This window comes from Artibeus jamaicensis, unplaced genomic scaffold (assembly GCF_021234435.1).
Source record: "Artibeus jamaicensis isolate MK-2021 breed Jamaican fruit bat unplaced genomic scaffold, CSHL_Jam_final contig_388, whole genome shotgun sequence".
In the NCBI taxonomy this organism is placed as follows: Eukaryota; Metazoa; Chordata; class Mammalia; order Chiroptera; family Phyllostomidae; genus Artibeus; species Artibeus jamaicensis.
Genome location: NW_026521813.1, coordinates 492,170 through 507,612, shown reverse-complemented (window position 1 = coordinate 507,612; position 15,443 = coordinate 492,170). Strand labels below are relative to the sequence as shown.

General features: G+C 35.2%; 1 protein-coding gene across 1 annotated transcript in view; it reads left to right on the top strand.

Moving 5' to 3' along the window:
• COL19A1 (collagen type XIX alpha 1 chain) overlaps positions 1 to 15,443 on the top strand; it is a 348,702-nt gene that overhangs the window by 191,156 nt on the left and 142,103 nt on the right. Inside the window, exon 15 of the mRNA XM_053665015.1 lies at positions 13,550 to 13,603. Coding sequence (XP_053520990.1) covers positions 13,550 to 13,603 — 54 coding nt within the window. The remainder of the gene's footprint in view (positions 1 to 13,549; positions 13,604 to 15,443) is intronic.

The window sequence follows — 15,443 nt, the reverse complement described above, 5'->3', positions numbered from 1 at the left end:
CTAGCATCACTGACTTTGCTCCACCTCAGGTCATCAGGCATTAGGTTCTCACGAGGAGTGTGAACATAGATCCCTCCTATGTGCAGTTCACAGTAGGGTTGCTGCTCCTACGAGAATCTAATGCTGCCACTGATGTGGCAGGAGGCAGAGCTCAGGGCTAATGAGAGCAATGGGGAGCAGTTGTAAATACAGATGACGCTTTCCTTGCTCACATGTCTGCCACTCACCTCCTGCTGTGCAGCCCCTTTCTTAACAGGCCACATACCCATAGCAGTCCATGGCCTGGGGGTTGGGGACCTCTGCCTTAAGTTATTCAGTCTATTAAGTAGATGTGATTATGGAGGGTAGATGTTTTATTACATTTATAAAAGGCTGTATTTTAAAGAAACTGATTTGTCCATTGACCTGCAATATACATTACACAAAAAAGGACTTATCCCTCAGATGTATTGAACTATGTCTTAGAATCCCAACATTTTTAATGATTAGTCTTTTTGTCAATATAAAAACTGGTAGGACACATTTTTCACTTAACATCCACAAAAAGCTGATAAACAGACAATATAACTACTTTACTCATTAGTTTGTACACAAATTACCAAAGTGCATTGAATAGTTAAGTCTTAATTCATCAGGCATTTTCACTGGTTTTATAATTAATAATTAACTATTCAATATTTAAGTACCATTCTTGCAAATATTCTGTAGAATTAACAAGGCTCATTCAATTTGTAAAGGCTGTCTCCTTGTTCTGCCACCAATAAGTGCAAAGTAATTATAAAAACATATTTTACATAGTAATAATAACCACTGTATTAACCAAATTAGTAGCAAATTATTACAATTTGAGAACAGTTCCTGTTAATAGTAATAGCAATTTATCTGCCACATACTTTAAGATAATTTACCAGGTATAAAGATTACAGCAATTCCTTGCTATTACAAATGCTAATTCTGAATATGCATATAATAAGTGAACTATAAGAATCAGTTTATTTGTCTTAATGTCATTAGTGTTTTAAATAAAATTTTAGTACTTTCAAAAATTAATACATTCACATGGTTAAAAACATTTTCTTTCTGAAAATGTCATAATAATATATATCATATTTCAATAAATGGATTGGGGCATTGGAATAAATTGTGTGGCATTTGGAAGACACAAAGTTGAATCATTTTACCATTCTTATACCAATAAAAATATAAGATATATTGAAATTTAAAAAGTAAAAAAGCTAAACCAGAGAAGTCCTATGGGAAACATATAAATTTGAAAAAGTAATGGAGAATACCTTGTTAAATATAAAAAGCCCCCAAAATAAAAATGAAATTAGTAAGTTTGACCATGTGAACAAATAATCTCTGTATGGCAGAAAAACATTATGAAGTGAAATGGCCAACTAGGTAAAAACATTTCCAACTCATAACAAAAGGGTACATTTCCCACTATATAGAAGAGTTTTACAGATTAAGTTTTAAAAGGACCAACAACCAAGTTAAAAAAAAAAAAATTTGTATCAGAAGATCAAATAGAATTTAGAGAAAAGAATTAGATGACTCATACACAAAAAATTCACTCTTATTAGGGGTCCACCAAGATGGAGGCATAGGTGGAAGCACTGCACCCTCTAGCACAACCAAGTTTAAAAACAACAAAGTTTTAGCAACAAAAATGCAGCCAAACCACAGAAAATTAAACTATACAGAAGTCAGAAGTCTGACAACAACGAACACTTCAGCCAAACCAGTAAGAGGGGCAGAGCCAGCAGCAGAGCGGGGTCGGGCAGGAAAGATCCACCAGACCAACCCAGGCACAGGACCCAGGCACGCCAGCCGCTGTGAGCGGACCCCAGGTATGGAGTAGTAGGTGGACCGACTGAGGGCTGACCACAGTCACACATTCGCGCGCAGATAAACTGGTGAAGGAGTGAGTGGTGAGACAGACTGTGCAGGCCCCGGTGGCGGAAAGCGGCAAAGGACAACCACCATTGTCCCTCTCTGATTCCACCCCCACATACAGTGTCACAAACCAGCGACCTGGGTGGCCCTGCCCTGGTGAACAACTAAGACTCCACTACTCATATGTAACAGGCACAGATAAAAACATGGCTCAAGAAGAACTCAAACCCCTGGAGCCAATAACTCTAAGTGACCAAGAAATTGCCAACCTATCAGATGCATAGTTCAAAACACTGGTTATCAGGATGCTCACAGAACTGGTTCATTTTAGTCACAAATTAGAGGAACATATGAAGGCTAAACTAATTGAAATGAATGGAAATGCACAGGAAACCAATAGTATGGAAAGGAAACTGGGACTCAAATCAAAGGAGTGGACCAGAAGGAGGAAAAAAATGACCAAACAGAAAAGGATGAAGAAACAAGAATTCAAAAAAAATGGAACCTTCAGGACATCTTTAAATGTTCCCACATCCGAATTATAGGGGTACCAGCAGGGCAAGAGGAACAGCCACGAGTGGAAAACTTATTTGAACAAATAATAAAGGAGAATTTCCCCAATCTGGCAAAGGAAATACACTTCCAGAAAATCCAGGAAGCTCAGAGTCCCAAAGAAGTTGGACCCAAGAAGGAACACACCAAGGCACATCATCATTATATTAGCCAAGATTAAAATGAAGAATAGAATTCTAGAAGCAGCAAGAGATAAGGGGACACAGTCACCTACAAAGGACTTCCCATCAGACTGTCAGCTGATTTCTCAAAAGACACCTTACAGGCAAGAAGGGGCTGGAAAGAAGTATTCCAAGTCATGAAATCCAAAGACCTACATCCAAGATTGATCTATCCAGCAAGACTTTCATTTAGAATGGAAGAACAGATAAAGTGCTTCTCAGATAAGATCAAATTCAAGGAGTTCATCATCACCAACCCCTTATTATATGAACTGTTAAAGGGACTTACCCAAGAAAAAGAAGATAAAAAAGATGAACAGTGAAAGGACAGCAAACTCACAGTTATTAAGAACCACACCTAAAACAAAAGCAAACTAAGAGGACAGCTAGATCAGGAGCGGAACCATAGAAATGAAGATCACATGGAGGGTTAGCAACAGGGGAGTGGGAGAAGGAGAAGGGGGGAGAAGGTACAGAAAATAAGTAGCATAGACAATAGGTAGAAAATAGATAGGGGGGAAGGCACGAATAGTATGGGAAATATAGAATGTAAAGAACTTGAGACAAGTGGTCACAAACTGAAGGGGGAATGGTGGGGGAGGGGTGTGCAGGGTGGAGGGGAATGAAGGGGGGAAATAGAACAACTGTAATGGCATAATCAATAAAATATATTTAAAAACATTCACTCTTATTAGGAAAAATGTAAACTACAGTGCCTCCGAGATACTACTTCTTACTTACAAGATTGTGATGGCCTCAGTTCTTTCGGATATACACTAGAAGATTTTGGGGTTATATATTAGTTCTATTTTTTTTCATTAACCTCCTTTCCATTTTCTGCAGCAGTTATCCCATTTTACATTCCCACCAATAGCATACATGGCTCTTGTTTTTCTACATTCTTACCAACACAGCTTTTTAAATAGTCATTCTTAGAGTGTGAAGTGATATTTTGTTGTGATTTTCACTTGCATTTCATTAATGATTAGTGATGTTGAGCATCTTTTGATATGCCTATGACAAAATAGCCAAGATATGGAAACAACTTAAATGTTCATTGATGGATGCATGGGTTTAAAAAATGTGGTGTATATGTACAATGAAATATTCAGTCTTTAAAAAGAAGGAAGCCTTGCCCTATGCAATAACATGAATGAGACTGTAGGACATTAGCTAAAGTGAAATAAGCCAGCAACAGAAGGACAAATGATGTATGATACCACCTGCATGAGATATCTAAAATAGTAAAACTCATAGAAATGAAGAGTAAAATAGTAGTTTCCAAGACCTCGGGGCAGGAGGAGAAATTAGGGAGCTGGTGTTCAATGGTATGAACTTTCAGTTCTACAAGATTAATGAATTCTAGAAATCTGCTATACATCATTGTATCTATAGTTACCTATACTCTATTGTTCATTTAGAAATATATTGAGAGGGTAGACCACATGCTAAGTATCCTTACCATAATAGATTGGCAAAGGTCAAAATGATTGATAATACTGTACATGGGAAAATGTGGAGAAACATACTCATAGATTCTGAGAGAAGTATATCTGGATACAGTCTCTATAATGGGCAATATAATGCTATTTACCTAAATTTCAAATTTGTGTTGAACCAGAAAATATAGCTATAGATAGTTTTGCTCATTTATGAAATCTTGCACTCACAAGGGTATTTATTTTAGCATTGTTTGAAATAGTAAAATAATGGAAACAATCTAGATGCCCAGCCACAAGTGAATTAGTAATAGAGTTATAGTATTATTTTTATTAAAAATACATAAAGTATTTCAATTTTTATACCTATGTAAAGATTGGTACTTGCAGAGCCAAGCAGTGTACTTTTCCTCTCCTGAATAGTTTTTTTCTTCAGGTGTTTCCAATTGTATTCCTGTTTTCCCTGTAATTATCTTCTATATTATTTAAATTCTCTCATTGAGTCTCTTATTTGGGGGGAGTTCTATTCAGACCTTTTATTCCATCCTTGGCTAGTAGCTTTCTATGCCAGGGACAAGAATCTCATTCTGTGACTCCCTTTATTTTGTCTGGGTTGATTCCAATGTTTCTCCTTTTCATTGTCATCTCCTTTCTTGGTTTTATTCTTTCATTTATGTGTACACATCTTCAAGCAAATTATTAAGAAAATGTGAAGCCCTGGCTGGTGTAGCTCAGTGGATTGAGCACGGGCCTGTGAACCAGAGGATTGCAGTTCGATTCCCAGTCAGAGCACATGCCTGGGTTGCAGGCAGGTTCCCTGCAGGCCAGTTCCCTGCAGGGGATGCACTAGAGGCAACCATACATTGATGTTTCTTCTCTCCCTCTCTCCTTCCCCTCTAAAGATAAATAAATAAAATTAAAAAAAAAGAAAATGTGAAAAAAGTTAAATTTTCTGAGGTTTTCATGTGTTTAAAAATGTTTCTATTCTACTTTCACATGTGATTGGTAGTTTGTCTTGGGATAGAATGCTAGACTGAAAATTATTTTCATCAGAATTACAAAGGTTTTGTTTTATTGCCTTTAGCATCAGTGTTGCAACTGAGAAATGTAATACATTATGAATTCTTGGTGCTCTGGTTTTTCAAAAAAAGAGGGAAAGAAAAAATACTAGTGTCTGCCTAATAATTCACCATTCTTCTCCTGAAACCCTTTATTCAATGAAACAGAAAGGAAAGACATTTTTTACATTTTCTTTCTGGTTTGGTTGAAGTACCTTTACATCTGCTCCTTCCTCTGTGCCCTGTGATTCATGGTTAAACTTTATGATCCACGAGAATGCCTCTTGATATGCAAAGATGAGTACACTCATATTAATAAAGCCTGGATTCCAGGTTTCTGTCTTGTGTGAACCAACAATCCTTTCTTGGATATCAAAAGTTAAACATTGACTTTTCCATACCTTTACACTTATGGTATTAAGATCTGAATCTTCCTAAGGAAAATGGATGCCTCCGGCAGAAAGGCCAGCAGAAAGAAGTTAAAAGGAGAAGAGTATTTTAATATATGTTTTTATGTCTTTAAAATTTTCTTTATTACTGTAGGGAGCATTTTACCCTGTTCAAAGTGGTTTTCATCAGCGTACTCAACTGCATCTTACTTAGCTTGAAACCATATAAACTATCTCCATAGTTATCTGCATTAAATATGTAGGTCTTTTGTGTGGTGTGGGGCTATCCCTGTACTGATTTATGTTTGAACCCTGAAATTAGATTATTTCCTTCAGTCTAGTCATTTGCGTTGCATAACCCAAATGCAAAAATTATCGATGATATTAAATTTGGAATTAGAGGTCATGTGGCCACTGACCTATGGAAAATCCCTTCTAAAAATACAGACTGTTATTTGATCAGACTAATCATTAAAACTGAATCAATCATCTTCTCCCTCATAAATCATTGAGACATGATACAAATGGATTAAACAGACCATGACCTACCAATTTCTTTACTTGTCAACAGAACTTTGAGTTACCAGAAATCAAACCACTTCATTTATTAGGTTAGGGCCAAATTAAGCAAATCTACATAGTTTTTCACAGTCAAGAATAATTTTAAATATAGAAATGGCCAAAATATGAAATTGGTCATGACAAATAAATGAAAGTAAATCTGAAATAATTACCAAATATGAAACAACATTATTGTAAATGATAAAACCATTTAAATAACTTGATCAGTTCTATTTATTTTTAATAAATTATTTGATTAGATACTTTAATCTTTTCAGTTCATGTTGTGTTTTTTAAAAAAATACTTAATCCTTTTCATTGTGGCATAAATTAAAGAATTCAGGTTGTATTTCTTCCTCTAATGAAGGGCAAGCTCCTCCACAGGAAGTATAAGAATTAAAAATAACCTGAAATACTTTTATATCAAGTGGGATTTGTTGATGAGTAATGTAAGCTTATAAACTGGAATTTCTTTAGCTATGACAATGTTCTCACTGCAGCAGAAGTACCAGGAGAAGTGTAAAGAATCAGAATCTTAGCAGTCATTCATCCATTTAACACCTACTAAACACAATTCATTATGCTAGATAATAAGAAAAGTGCAAAGGAGCCAAGATTATATACAACTTTTGTGGAATGTCTCAAATAAGGACAGAATTCATAGTCACAGGAAAGTTTGTGGAAATACAGATGTCTTACACTACAACATTCCAAATTTACAGACTATATATTCTATTATTTAATTTAGAATTGGTTGAACCTGTAGGGACTAAAAACATGCTATTTCAGAATCTATATAACAAAAAGAAATGTGATTTCTGAGTTCAGAAAACACAGAAAAAGATTATTGTTAAAATTTATCCCTGCAACCACATAGGATCATAATTCATTATGTCTCATGTCTAAAAATGCTTCCAGGGCTTTCAAATGATATTAAGTTTGGAAGGCACTACAAATGACCTCTATTTTTTAAGTTGTTGAAGGTGGGATAAAGTTGTCCATCCAGTTATGGACCCTGTTTGCTGTGAATGATAATGATTGAAACATTCCTGTCTACACCAATATCTCATAGGGTATTCTTTCTAGACATATCTCTTCTTATTCTTCTCTCTTCAGTGTTAATGAGTAGGTTTGTAGGGCTTTTATTTATTTATTTATTTATTTATTGGTATATGGAAGAGATTCTGTTGTTCTTTATTTCAAAGACATCTATTTCCTGGTGTCCACTGACAGGTTCTTATGATAAAATGATAGGCTTTTGAGATATAACATAGCATTTCTTTCCCCCAAATACATCCGTGCCCTTAGGGAAATTCTGTCTAATGTCATTATAATTATGTGAAATAACATAAAACTGGTCACTGCTTTAATTTATGAACATAAACAGTCTTCAGTGCCACTTCTCAGAACTACTTAAACTTATTTTCTCATTACTGGACTACATGTCTATTATACTTTAACTTATTTCCTTTTCATCATTTGTTCTGATGTCTCCAACTTATAAAATTTGTTCCCATTGTTTTCATATTAATGCATGAAATTTTTTGTAAAAACAGATAAACTCTGTTTTTAATTTTAATTTTATACACTTTATTTGAAAAACAAAAATACCCTATTGGTATTTTAAGAATTTACTCAGATTTTGCTTAGTCTTATGTTTCCAGCCTATGAAGCATTTTCTAAAGCAATAATCATAACACTTAAAATATACTTACTTACAAAACATTTTTGGTGAAGTCAGTTTTAGGTATCATATGATCCTCAACATTCCTGGTAAGGGAGTACAAATATTACATTAAAATGAAACTTTTTTTTCACTTCAGCTCCTTTCTTTGATCAAAAAGTTATGAATAAATCTTGCCTCTTTTCACAAGTGAATAAGTGTTCAAATGCAATTAATCTACTCTATTAACTCTTCTGAACATCTGCTGTGTGTGTTAAACACTTCAAAATTATGTTCTGAACCAGTTAATTCTAAGTAATTTCCCAGTTAAATATTTACATGAGCTTCCATGATGATAAGCTCCAGCCTGTCTGAAATAATCACCAGATTGTCCAGAGAGAACTGTGTGAAATGTAACACACTGTGTAATAGCTATCCACTGGAACTTAAAATGGTTTAACTGGGTTGGACTGTTTTTGCACATTTGTATCCTAGCCAAACGAGGTAACAGCCTCATGAATTCCTTTATGGGTCAACATTTTTATTGTCCACAATATCACTTAAAAAACGCCTGATGGACATATGCAGATGTTTTCATTGTGACTATTCTAAATATGTTCTCAAGTTTCTCTTTCTGAAAAAAATGAACCTTTACATTTGTAGAATTTTAGGAGTAAGTCAATTTACAGTTATTTTCATAACATAATAAATAGATGGAAAAAGTAGAAAAAATAGACAGGCAATGTTCTTTGGCAAATTAAATTAAAAAATAATGCATAGATTATTCAAATATGCCATATGCACAGAAGTTATTTAAGATATCATTTTCGGATTAAAAATGATATGAGTCTGTTAAATCTCAAGCAGTGGTCAAAGATTTAAATAAGTCTCATAATCCCATAATCGAGATGATGTCATAGGTGGTAAGTGATAATTCTTAAATGAGTTCTAAAGCAGTTTTACTGTTAGTTATCATAGAATGGAATATTGACTTTATATAAGAAATGAAAACAAGATTGAAAGGTCCACAATGTGGTAATAAGTCCAACTTTTGAAATGAATATGAGCATACAACACCTGCCCAGAAAGTACCCATCCATGTACTATGTAAAATAGAGACATTTATTGAAGAAGATACAAGATACACGAAACATTGTATATAGGACAAAGATGTCTCAGTCCCCTTCAAAGTAGGCACCTTGCGACCTCACACAGTTCTTCCAGCTTCTTTCCCACTGTTCAAAACACTCTGCAAAATCCTGTGTTGGAATCTCTATCAGCTAGCTGCCCCATCATATTTTCCTGAGTCTCATGGACTGTCTGAAATATCTTCCCTTTCAAAGGTGATTTTAGTTCGGGGAGAAACCAGGAGTCACAGGGCACCAAATCTGGACTGTAGGGGAGCTGAGTCACCTGGGTGATTTGATGTTTCACCAAAAAATTCTGCACAAGACATGATGCATGAGTGGGCACATTTTCATGATGAAGCTGCCAATCACCAGTTGCCCATAGCTGTGGCCCTTTTTGCTAATTGCATCTCTCAACCAACAAACAAGTTTGAGGTATAACTCCTTATTAATTGTTTGACTTGGAGGGAGATACTTCTGACGGACAATACCTTCCCAGTCAAAAAGACAGTTAACATGGGGTTTTGATCTTGCCAAGGCTTTGCCACGTGCCTTCTTTGGGCTTGGAGAACCAGGTAACTCTCATTGGGACGACTGGGCCTTCCCTTCCACATCATTGTCATGGACTCATGATTCATCTCCAGTTATGACCTTCTTGTGGACATCTGTTTCATTGGTAGTAGTTTGAATCAAGTCATTAGCAACTGCAGCACAATGTTCCTTCTGTTCTGATAATAGAAGCAATGGAATGGATTTTGCCACAACACATTTCATGCCAAGACCCTGCGTCAAAATCTGGGACACAGTAGCTTTTGGAATCCCCAGATCAGCTTCTAGTTCTCACACTGTCAGTCACTGATCTTTGTTGTTGCAGCCTGGACATGTTCAACATTCTCAGGTGTTCTGCTTGTTGCGGGCCTTCTAGAATGTGGATCACCTTTTACAGATTCTCAAGCATCATTGAGGCATTTGTGCCACACTTTTATTTGTGTTGCAATCATTGCATCACCCCCGAATGCCTTCTAAATTATTCGAATAGTTTCCATGGAGAAATGTTCAAGCTTAACACAAAACTTGATGCAGATTTGTTGCTGTACTCCCTCAGTCATTTTGAATATGATGGCCACACAGTACACATGCTCACTCAATGGCATGTACCACCCCCACCAACTACTACAGTGAAATTGTCATTGTTCACACACATGATTCCAGTCTACTCTCCTCAGCTGCCAGGTTATATTGGTGCCGTGCAAACCATTCTCATCATATTGACTATAAATGGACTTTTTCTGGACAGACCACATCAAATGTGCAAGAGAAACCTGTTTCCTATCACCACCACCCAGTATTACTCTATCTCAGTATTTTCTTTCTTATGGTTCAATTTGCCATTTATTGAGTCCCTTCTATAAGTGTAGTAGAAGATAGCAAATAAATCCTCTGTCCTCTGGAACTCATAGTCAATTAAGAGAATAGTAAAATACACATATAATGGCATTTACAAGACCAGAGTAAGAATGAATTAAGGATGGGGCTCTGAGACAAATACTGAGCTCTACTCAAGTTTAATTTATGTAAACTACAGCTTCAGTGGATCCATAATTTTTCTAGTAAGTGATAAATCCATTCTCAGACTTTACTAAATGAAAACAGTGAGCTAGATAATAAATAATAATCACCAAATTTTAATTTTTTGTGAAGAATGTGATTTTTCTACAGTAGGTTGACCTATGTTTTACTAATGACAACACTGATATAATTTTCTTGATAAATTTCCAATATTTGATAAAGATCAGCTTAAAAATATGGCTAAGATTAAAATTGGTTCTGAATAATTTAAGTAGTAAATAGTACGTTGGAGATTAAAAATAATGTCCCAGTTTTTCATCCAATTCCTACATGGGTCCTAGACCTAGCATAGGTAAAGGTAGAAGGAGGGTTTGGAATCATTAGAATCCAGGAGGTAGAAAAATGGGTTATGTATGGGAGTATACCTTATTTTATTACCTGGACTTTGCTTGCAAAACATTCTCATAAATATGTTTCCAATCCATTGAATACATTTTAAATCAATTTTAGTATTTTTGCATTATGAAGGCTTATGTTATGTAACTTCTCCAAAAAGTAAAGAGGTGGAATTTTTATTACTCATATATGTGACTCAGAATTCATTGTGCTCCCTTGATGAATGTTTGGTGTGTGCATGTTTTAATAGCTCATGCTTAAAAACACTGAAAGAGCTGTCAGCACTTGGATGGATGTCAAAAACGTTATATGTAAGTTTGACTATTCATGAAATGATAATAGTTTCCTAAGGGTAAGAGGGAGCATTTAATCTAGAGCCAAGATTGTGTCAGTCTTGTAAATAATGATGCAGCTCCCTGTAATTACATTATAATTAATACTTAGTATGTTTAGTTTTCAACATTTGTTTTCTTACACACATTAGGAATTCACTAGTCTTAAATTGGCCTAGTTAGCTAAGTTTCCTTGGTTATGTAACATTATAGCAACAAACAAAACTGATCACTTTTCTCACTCCCAGGTTTTTATTCCTGCCTAAATCAGTAAAGCATACCTCCATATCTCCCTATAACATTCAGTTTTTCCAAAAGTAGGTGAGAATAATTAAAATAACAAATACCTATACTTTATTTATGTTCTGTGGAGAAGTCAGAGAGATTTTGGTGGACACTGAGGATTGGTGAGCCATGCAGAATTTTTTGTACTAATGCTTTTAGAAAATTAGTTTCAATAATTTATACTAAATCCCAATAATTTTAGTCAAATGAAACCTACCCGAATAAAAAATTAAAGTAAAAAAAATTTTCTATTCAAAATGAAATTAGATATTAAACGTATGCATGTTACAACATTATGAAAATCTAGTTTTGATGAAAAAAAGGGGAAACTGAGTATATGCATGATAAGTAATTATGGGTCAGCACAAGCACATCTGATGTTTCAGTTTAAAGGTAGCCATGACTTTTAAAGAAAAAGGTCATAGTATAACAAGGAATCCTAATTGTTTTTAAATGGGATAATGAAAGAATGTTACTTCTGAAATGAATGCGATTTCAGATTTGTTTGAATATCTATTACTTGACTGCTCATTGATTCCAAGCCATTTAAATCATTTAAATTATGATCAGTTAATCATAAATATTTGTAAAATCCTTTGAAAATTACTTCCTTAACTAGGAAACTTTTAGTAGAGTTAATTGGTTTCCTTATATGAATTTTTTTACTCAGACATTAATAGACATGTGGCATAATGAATAAGACACAAATTCTACCTTTTGTCCTTAGAGCCTTGTGAGAGAAACAAATCATTACATGGATAATCATTTAAATGAACTTGTGACCAGTAATTTAAAAGACAAGTATAAGACACTATGAGACTGGGGAAAGTCACAGAAGGTCAGGCTGGGTCTTCTTAAGATGCGTTTGGCTGTGATGCAGAGAATGGTGGGATCTGTGTCTAGCGTCACCAGGAAACTCTTAGAGATAAGCAAGCAATAGTGGATAATGGTAGCAATAGGAATAGACATAGATGGATCCAAATATATTTTGGAGATACTTTAAAAGGATAATGGTCACTGGATGTGAGAAAGAAATTTGAGACAGGACAGTGTGAAGGATGAGTTCTAGGTTCCTGGCATGAGCACCAGGAGGATCTGGTGTGGATTTATTGAGCCGAGCAGTGCTGGAAGAGGTCTAGTTTTGGAGAGGATCCTAAATTCACTCTTTGACATGCTAAATTTCTGATGCTCGTGAGATAGAAGAGTGGGTATGGTCACACAAGTGGTAGGATATGTGATCTTCAGCTCAGACAACAAAGCAGGATTATACATTTTAGAATTACTGACCTAGAGAATTCAAAGCCCACTGTCAAGAGAATGTAGACTGAGAATAAAAAGAGTCTGAATCTCCCACATTAACAGCTTCAATAGGGAAGGGGGAAGACCAGGAGAGACAGAAAAAGCTTTCAGAAAGGTAACTGCTTAGCAATAACTGCTGAAGACTTTTATAAAGCCAGCAATAGCGTCATGGTGAATGGGAATTCTTGTATAGTGGTAACTATCTGTAAAAATCAGGAGACTTGACTTCCAGATTAACAACACTGGGGACTTCCCTTTTTTTATGATCTGAACAAATGATTATTTTCCCTACCACTTTAGGAAAAAGCATTAAATAATGTCCATGATATTAAAAGTTAAATGTTGTGAATAGACATATGTTGAGGCTAATGCCACAACATGTTTTCTTAGCAGATCCTTACAGAGCTGCTCTCAGCCAAAATATAGTGGTATTTATAGAATTAAAATATAGAAAGAGGCATTGTGGTTTTGCCTGCAAACATCGCTACTATTTATTTATGGTAGTTTGGTGAAATGTGCTTCTGATCACATGGAAGTCCTCACTGGGGGTGAACATTGGGCCTCACCTGTGGTTTGGAATGGCCTTTTTCCCCTTTCTGGAGAATACTATAAAGATAAACCAGTTGAAGATGGGTAATTCATCACTATTAATATATTACATAGTTCAACCTTGGAAGAGCTCAAATCACTTTAAAAGTTTTGTTCAAACAGTAAAGTAGGTTTAATTTTCACAACATTCCTCCAGAGGCAGGTGTTCACAAAACAGTCTGTTAACATGTGCTCACTCTTTCCTCACAGGGTTCCATGGGGATTCAAGGCCCCCAAGGTCCACCGGGAAAAGAGGGTCAGAGGGTAAGTAAACTTGGAACAACTGGCAGGCATTACTAACACAGGGCTTACTTATTTCTGACACTAACAGAAATAAAACTAAAATATAGCAAGCAGAGAGGCATAAAGAGAGTATCAGCTATCTGAAGACTGAAATTTGAGATTTTGACAAAGACAATCCAGAAAATTCTATATATTTTCAGGATTCACAGCATAAATTTAGAGATACAGTTTGGGTAAAATGACTTAACTGTAATTTGATCTAAAGTATATTTTTTCATCATATTTTGGGGTACTGAGTTAAGCTGTTATTTTTTTTTTGAACAGTTGATGAGTATCTTTGTGGAATTCCAGCTTGTTCATGAATTCTGTAAAGATCATGTATATTAACTACATTCTTTAGCCAATTAAATTATTAACATTAGTGAATCTTTATAACTTCATATCATCACTATCTACTGCCTTCGAGAAAAACTATATAGAAAGTGAGCAAGTTGTCCTTGCAGTTGGGAGAGTGACAATCCCTCCTGCCTCTGGTCTCCGGATTTTCATCGAACCCCTGCAGTGAGAACCACTCAGCTTCACTTGAATTATTTTAGCAGTGGGGCACCTTATTCTTGTGGCTTATTGTTACTATTACTATTTTCAGATCATTTATTTATTTTGATTGTTGTTCAAGTACAGTTTTCTGCCTTTTATTCTGATCCTAGCCTCAGATCATTTTTACATCTCAAAATATTTTATGTGTGCTTTCTCGTATGAGTATTATCACCTTCTGTAACCTTACAGGTGAGGATTCTGTGACTGGTAATGTTTAGATACCTTGCCTAAAATCAAAGAGCTAATTAAAAGTATATCCAGGACTTGAATTTGTGGCTTCTGACTCTTGATCCCGTGTTCTAGGATATTAACTCAAATCTGGCTTTTTATCATTTTTCTTTATTATTCCTAGTCTGCTCTCTGGCAAAATAGTCTGTTGCCTCAAATATATTAAAGTCCTTCAAATATTTGAGGACCACTGGTGTATTTTACCAAGGCTTACCTCTTATCAGGTTAATAAAATTTCAATTCTCTTAACTCTTTTATCATATGAATTCCTGACCCACTAATATTCTGATAGTCTTTCCTAGAAAACACCCATGGACCTTTGGGGGGGTTGGGAATGGGACTGATCATGGGTGGTTTTATTGAGCACATGTTTAAATGTGGTGAGTTTGCCCTGTACCATGGACAATATACTTCCAATGCAACCTAAGACTGAGCCAAGTCTTCTGTCTATGATATTGTACCTTTTTCTTTTTCTTTCTTTTTTTTTTCTTTTGTAAACTAATTCCTTTCACTAGAGCAGCTCTGGTTTTATTGGGTTTGTTGGGTTTTGGGGGTTTGGTTTTTTTTTGGTGTTACAATTAATATTTGATTTGGAAAAAATGGACTAAGTGATATCCAAGTCTTTTTCATTTTTAACATTCTATGTCCATTTTTTATCCCCAGTGGCTAGTTTGGTGAACACAAAAGGAGTTAATAAGTGTGATGGCTAAGAAAATAAAAATTTTGTGAATAGTGGCTAACATTTATAGGCTATCTACAATTTGTTAAGTGCTTCATAATTATTATTTCATTTATTCCTCACGATGGCCCTACGGGGTGCATTCTACTATAATCTTCATGGAAAAACTGAAATTTTTAAGCTATTTGGACAGGATACATGGCTAGTGGCTAGAACTATGCTAATTTAAAATTACTTACAAAATATTCATACTTGGGTCCTACTCTCACACACACGTGTATGATTGTGGTTTCCCCTTTAGTTCTCTAGCATCTCTTCATTCAAGAGTCCAGTAATTTACCTGAATCAAAGTTTTAA